This window comes from Pectinophora gossypiella, chromosome 24, assembly GCF_024362695.1.
Source record: "Pectinophora gossypiella chromosome 24, ilPecGoss1.1, whole genome shotgun sequence".
Classification (NCBI taxonomy): domain Eukaryota; kingdom Metazoa; phylum Arthropoda; class Insecta; order Lepidoptera; family Gelechiidae; genus Pectinophora; species Pectinophora gossypiella.
In genome coordinates, this window is record NC_065427.1 from 9,739,974 (window position 1) to 9,747,873 (window position 7,900).

General features: G+C 39.1%; 1 protein-coding gene across 1 annotated transcript; it reads left to right on the plus strand.

The window, feature by feature from the left end:
* The first annotated feature begins 944 nt into the window (after positions 1-944).
* LOC126377726 (heat shock protein 83) lies at positions 945-3,351 on the plus strand. Its single transcript, XM_050025528.1, has one exon. It carries the CDS (start codon positions 1,072-1,074, stop codon positions 3,226-3,228), a length of 2,157 nt encoding a protein of 718 aa, XP_049881485.1. The 5' UTR covers positions 945-1,071; the 3' UTR covers positions 3,229-3,351.
* The last annotated feature ends 4,549 nt before the right edge of the window (positions 3,352-7,900 follow it).

Below are 7,900 nucleotides of genomic sequence, written 5' to 3' on the forward strand. Positions count from 1 at the left end.
AATTAATCGATAGTATCGATAGTTGAAAAACAAAAAACTATCAATACTATCGATAGTATCGCTCTTCGACATTGTGCAAGTATTGTAAAAAAAATCCTATCCACTCACTTAACAGTGTTAAGTTTAGAGAATTGCCTATTTCAAAACCAAACATCCACTGCAAAAACATCCACGTAACATAAAATATATTAAATACAAGCTTTAAATGGTGTGAATTGTTCCACACAATGCTACATTCAATACTATCGAAATTAAGGTCACTATCGATCGCACAAAACTATCGATAGTATCGATAGCTTGCGCAATATCGAAGAGCGATACTATCGATAGTATCGATACTATCGTTGCTTATCAATAGTATCGCCAAAAAAGAGCTATCGATACTATCGATAGGCCTATCGGTTCGGTAGATGATTTTGGCTGTTTACTATCGATAGTAAAACTATCGATTTTTCGGCAACACTAGGGCAGACTGAGCCAGAAGTAATCAAAAGGCAACTTGCAACCACAAATCCTAAGAAAAATGTAACAAAACGGTATAAAAAAAAGTTATTAAATTTTTATTATGTTAATTCTCTAATACACTTCTGCATTGAAAATTGGCTTTGACATGCACTTGCATACTCAATTAATGGTATTTTTACCCCTTTTATTTTTTTAAATATGTCTTGTGTTTTGGACACATGAAACGTTTTTATAACTGAAAATATAATTATGATTGAAAAGACTTTTGTTTAAATAAATAGGTACATACATAATTATCATATTATATTAAAATAGTGAACATGCCAAAGAAATATCTAGAAAATACGTTTTGGCAAATAATTCCTAAAATAGTTTTCGATAGCTTACGCACCACTGGCAAAACCGCGCCTTTTCCAGAAAATTCTATTCGCAGATAGATGTCGCCCCCTCTCGCTGTCTATATAAGCTAAGTGACGTCTCGCGCCGGCGTCAGTTAAGAAAAATACTAAGAGCGAATTACACGCGATCCAAAGCGAATTCTACACGTGTTCAAGCTAAGTTATCAAGTGAATTTATTGAGTGAGTTTTAACAAGAAAATCACCACGATGCCGGAAGAAATGCAGACTCAAGCCGAGGTGGAAACCTTCGCGTTCCAGGCTGAGATCGCTCAGCTTATGTCATTGATCATCAACACATTCTACTCGAACAAAGAAATCTTTCTTCGTGAGCTGATCTCCAACTCTTCAGATGCCCTGGACAAGATCCGGTATGAATCCCTCACTGATCCTTCAAAGCTGGACAGCGGAAAGGAGTTGTACATTAAGATTATCCCGAACAAGAGCGATGGTACTCTGACGATTATCGACACCGGTATTGGCATGACTAAAGCCGATTTGGTGAACAACTTGGGTACGATCGCGAAATCTGGTACTAAGGCGTTCATGGAGGCTCTTCAGGCTGGAGCAGACATCAGTATGATCGGTCAGTTCGGTGTTGGTTTCTACTCTTGCTACCTCGTCGCTGACAGAGTCACTGTCCACTCTAAGCACAATGACGATGAGCAGTACATGTGGGAGTCTTCCGCTGGAGGCTCGTTCACAGTCCGCCCCGACCACGGCGAGCCCCTAGGCCGTGGTACCAAGATCATCCTGCACGTCAAGGAAGACCTGTCGGAGTACTTGGAAGAGCATAAGATTAAGGAAATCGTCAAGAAGCACTCTCAGTTCATCGGCTATCCCATCAAGCTGGTCGTTGAGAAGGAACGTGAAAAGGAGCTGTCTGATGACGAGGCTGAGGAGGAGAAGAAGGAAGAGGAGAAGGAGGAGGATGATAAGCCCAAGATCGAGGATGTAGGAGAGGATGAAGATGAAGACAGCAAGGACAAGAAGAAGAAGAAGAAAACTATCAAGGAGAAGTACACTGAGGATGAGGAGCTCAACAAGACCAAGCCCATCTGGACCCGCAACGCCGACGACATCACCCAGGAGGAATACGGTGACTTCTACAAGAGCTTGACCAACGACTGGGAGGACCATTTGGCTGTCAAGCACTTCTCCGTTGAAGGCCAGCTTGAGTTCAGAGCGCTCCTCTTCGTCCCCAGACGTGCTCCCTTCGATCTCTTTGAGAACAAGAAGCGCAAGAACAACATCAAACTGTATGTCAGACGTGTATTCATCATGGACAACTGCGAGGACCTCATCCCTGAGTACCTGAACTTCATCCGGGGTGTGGTTGACTCTGAAGACTTGCCCCTCAACATCTCTCGTGAAATGCTCCAACAAAACAAAATCCTTAAGGTCATCAGGAAAAATCTGGTCAAGAAGTGCTTGGAACTCTTTGAGGAACTGGCTGAAGATAAGGAGAACTACAAGAAGTTCTACGAACAGTTCAGCAAGAACTTGAAGCTGGGTATCCATGAGGACTCTCAGAACAGGACAAAGCTGGCTGATCTGCTCCGTTACCACACATCGGCTTCAGGCGATGAGGCTTGCTCTCTCAAGGAGTATGTCTCCCGCATGAAGGAGAACCAGAAGCACATCTACTACATCACTGGTGAGAACCGTGACCAGGTAGCCAACTCATCCTTCGTTGAGCGAGTCAAGAAGCGTGGTTATGAAGTTGTCTACATGACTGAGCCCATTGATGAGTATGTAGTACAACAAATGAGGGAGTATGATGGCAAGACCCTTGTGTCAGTCACCAAGGAGGGTCTCGAGCTTCCTGAGGATGAGGAAGAGAAGAAGAAGCGTGAGGAGGACAAAGTCAAGTTTGAAGGTCTCTGCAAGGTCATGAAGAACATCCTAGACAACAAAGTTGAGAAGGTCGTCGTCTCCAACAGGTTGGTTGAGTCACCTTGCTGCATTGTCACCGCTCAGTATGGTTGGTCTGCAAACATGGAGCGCATCATGAAGGCCCAGGCTCTGAGAGACACTTCGACCATGGGCTACATGGCTGCTAAGAAGCACCTTGAGATCAACCCTGACCACTCGATCGTTGAGACTTTGAGGCAGAAGGCTGAAGCTGACAAGAATGACAAAGCCGTAAAGGACTTGGTTATCCTTCTTTATGAGACTGCTCTACTGTCGTCTGGATTTGCCCTTGATGAGCCCCAGGTGCATGCATCTCGCATCTACCGTATGATCAAGCTCGGTCTTGGTATTGATGAGGATGAGCCTATCCAGATTGAGGAATCGAGTGCTGGAGACGTTCCTCCCCTAGAGGGAGACGCTGATGATGCCAGCCGCATGGAAGAAGTAGATTAAATAATTTAGTTCCGCCTCTTTGTTTATTGATGTATGCAATTGTGTTGGTGTACAGCCAAAGACTGATTTAGTTCAAACAAATTCCACTACACTAAAGTTAAATAAATGGTATTTAACAAATTATTTTTGTTGTTTTCCTTGTGTAGCCCTAGTAAGAAATAATACATAAAAATAAATAAAACAATTTCAAAATACACACACTACATAAATAACATTCTCTGATACATTTATAAAAAAAACTAAACTTGTTCACAGTTTACACATTTTGGGCCTGATTATAGTTGAGTAATCTACACCTGGGTATTTTGGTGAAACTCCCAATCCCAATTTACTAAGAATGCCCAAAATAACCGGGTAAATTGCCCATCTGTGACCGTCAGGATGGCCGGTCACTACCCTTATTCTACATCAAAATAATTATTAAAAGTTAGTACTCAGTTGGTACCGATCGTTAGACAGTTGGTACCCTTGATACATACATAAACTCACGCCTATTTCCCATGGGGGTAAGCAGAAACTATAGAATTCCATACCCTTGATTTAAAGAAAATAATTACTTTTTTAGGTGACGCGCCATTCTAGCATCAGGATCGCTAGTGACCTATGCAGTGCGAACAAACTGCGCACATTTATAGAGTTTATTTATAAACAATAGTTGGTACTAACTGGTACCTTCATATACGTAGTTTTGGAGCTCATAACTTTTATAAGGATAAAAAGTTATTATGGATTTATGTCATCCTCCCCGACAGAGCCACCTTCATAAAAAGCGGTCAAATTTATCTCAAAACAATGTACGTCGAACGTACATAGTGTACGTACATTGTTTATAACTGTACGTATACGGATTAGCGGAATAATGTACGTTGAAAGTGGCTCTGCTGCGGAGCATACTCCCTGGCAGAGCCACCTAGAAAAGGTACTTACGATAGATGTACGGTCCTGGATTTACTTTAAAATTGATGTACGTATACTGTTTATTATGTACGTGTGAAAAAATCATTATCAATTCAGTTGTTTTAGTTATTTTCACTATTCTAAAATTTTCACACAAAACGCCTGGTCGGATTATTAGCAGTTTCATATTATTATACTATTGCTATGTTAGATGTTTAGGCACTCAAGTATAAAATATTATGGAGAGAAAATGTGTGGTAAATATACATAATACAATGGTACTTACTTGCATCATTGTATACTTACCATTACTTTTCCAAATAGATAATGCATATTATTCATAAATAAATCATAATTAAAATTAAAACTTAATGTAATATAAACAACATTTTAATGACATTAGAGGGTAGTTTTATAAAATGTATTCCGTTGTGATTACAACCTAACAGTATTGTTTGGTTAGTGTGATAAAACGTAGCTTATTATGGTAATATTCTATAACCAATAATTTTTCGATTACGTATTACATTATAATGAAGCGCGCAAAATGTTTGTCAGTGTGTTTAGAATCTATTTAATTTTTGAATTAAAATATTACACGTCGTCGTGTTCTCGGAAGAGCAGCAAGTGTACCTAAAATTGGTATTAAATCGCGATTTATGTTAAAACTTATTTTACACATTTTGCTCTTATGTTTTTCATTTAAATGTACCTATTATATTGCAAATTACTGTGATCAATAAATAATTTTGTTCCAAGTTGTGTTTAATTTAATTGAAAGACGGATCGTCTCGAAACTGTTGCTCATAAATATTATCAGGCGTTTTGTATGAAAATTTTAGAATAGTGAAAATAACTAAAACAACTGAATTGATAATGATTTTTTCACACGTACATAATAAACAGTATACGTACATCAATTTTAAAGTAAATCCAGGACCGTACATCTATCGTAAGTACCTTTTCTAGGTGGCTCTGCCAGGGAGTATGCTCCGCAGCAGAGCCACTTTCAACGTACATTATTCCGCTAATCCGTATACGTACAGTTATAAACAATGTACGTACACTATGTACGTTCGACGTACATTGTTTTGAGATAAATTTGACCGCTTTTTATGAAGGTGGCTCTGTCGGGGAGGATGACATATGGATTTACTATTTCGAAGTCGTAACGCCTACAGAATTAAATGAGCAATTCCGAAATTGAACACATAAGCGGTATTTTATCAGCAGGCGCTATCTAATAAAATTTATTTTTAAAGTTATCTTTGTATACCTACCTATACAGTAAAATCTAGAAGTTTCTATCCGCACATTGCGCTGTGGATGCGGTGGAGGGTAGATATTGATCGCAGGTTGAATGTAGGTCATCCAGTTAGTCTAGATTCTAGAATATTCATTTAAAACTCGATAGGTAGAGTCATGATCACGCATATTATTTTAAAAAGAAGTTTCATTATTTGTTAGTAGATATCTCAATATCTAACCTGAATATTAAGTAGGTAACGACCTCTATGGTCCGGTGGTTGAGCGATGGGCTCACGATCCGGACGTCCCGGGTTCGATTCCCGGTGGGGACATATCACAAAAATTACTTTGTGGTCCCTAGTTTGCTTAGGACATTACTGGCTGATCACCAGATTGTCCGAAAGTAAGATGATCCGTGCTTCGGAAGGCACGTTAAGCCGTTGGTCCCGGTTACTACTTATTGATGGAAGTAAATAGTCGTTACATGAGCCATGTCAGGGGCCTTTGGCGGGTCCATAGTAACCACGGTTGATGAGGTTAGTACTCCACCTCACAACCCACACAATAGAAGAAGACGTCATCGACCTACGTAGAACTAGTCGAAAGTTCAAAAAAATATGTTTACAATATTATCTACTAGCTAGAGGAGTAGGAAGGATGACTAATTTTTCTTGTCGTGATTTATTGTAGATTTGCCGCAAATGGAATTGACTACTTGACCGGACACATGGGGTGCGCTGAGGGCTCACACCCGGTACAAAATGTAAGACCATGGTATAAGAAAACCTTTTTCTTATAGGTACCATTTTTTTTAAGAGTAAGTATTGGGCGCGACCATCGGCTCATGGCGTCGTCTGAGTGGATTACCTACATTTGAACCCGTCAATAAATTAAACGAGGTTATTATGCCTAAAAAAAGGTGCACTGCCTTATATTTAAATAGATCGCTCTACTTTTAACCTCGAACGTAAATTATTTTGGCGCGAAAATCATCTCAACATAAACAACTAAACGATTATAATATAACCGATGCCGTCAGACGCCTATCTGTAAAAACATAAACTTCACGCTTGTAATCTTTAACGGTGTAAGCAGAATGACTAGTTCGAAATTCTAAGACGTGGAGGAACCATTGAACCATCACAAACAATTCAAATCACAAAATATACAAATATGCAATATTTATTATTACTTATTTCGGGAATTTAACGGCTTGGTTGCACGACCTTTAAGCCAATAGTGTAGTGGCTGTAGATAGGTATACCTACCTATATCAAAACCTATATTGACTTACAAACTTCCTATCAAAAATCCATTTTGTTCGTGTTGACCTCAAAATGATTCCCAGACCTTGACATTAACCGTTTTATACCTACAAAACTCTAGAATTATCCACCCCTTGCACAATATTACCCAAGGGTCGAAAATTCTAGTGCTTACCGTACTGTCCCATTGATTTTCTAGAAGTGAAAAGATGTTTTCTCCTTCACTCTTGTGAAAAATACGTATGCTTTCTCTCTTTCTTTCGCAGAACTTTCTTTACCTTTCTAGTGATGTTCTTACCGGTGGTGTGGTCATACGTAGATTTTTTTTACCCTGTTTTGCAATTTGGGGTAAAATAAAAGTACTCGAGAAGAAAAGTTGTAGTTTTTAAACTATTTAATAAAAAGAATATTAACAATATAAAGTAATCTTCATTGGATTTGATAGAAAAAACTAGAACTATAAAGAACTAACCAGCATTTGATTACAAGTTGTTGTAATTGAGTACCATTTATATTTATTTTAATGGTTTTATTTTATTACGACATTTGTGGCTCTGCCCACCCCATTAAGGTGAGTTTGTGCAATGATGTATGCATGTGTATTTTATTATCTTCTTGAATGCCCCTTGTCAGTGTGCCTATTTATTTTTGTGGCGTAACTAAATTAATAAACTATGTTTTAACTAGTTTTAAGAATAAGACCCAGCAACCCGCAGTGGAGCAGCGTGGTGGAGTATGCTCCATACCCCCTCCGGTTGATTGAGGGGAGGCCTGTGCCCAGCAGTGGGACATACCATAAATATAGGCTATTTATGTTTATGTATGTTAAAAATAAGAGAAATATAAGAATAGTCATCATTTATTAATAAAGGACACTAACATAGCAACAATTCAATGATATAAAGAGAAAAAAAAACACAATATGACATCATTCTAAAAGACATACTTACTACTATTTGACATTCTACGAAATAGGTACGTTAATGTATCGCGAATCGCGTTATTCAATGGGCAGATTTTTCCCCACATTTCGGGTAACTTCTGCCCGTGAGCATCACACCTCACACCCACATTCACACTACTTTTCCATAACGACGTGTTCCTATTGGCTGATAGCCACGTGGTTCTCGAACGTTCTCCTCTTAACGCGCTGTGATTGGTCGACTCTCGCTACCTGTAGAATTTTCTAGAAGCGCCATTGGTTAGGCCGGACAAGTATAAATACAGGAGTGAGCGCGCGGGAAATCAGAATATTTTGAAAC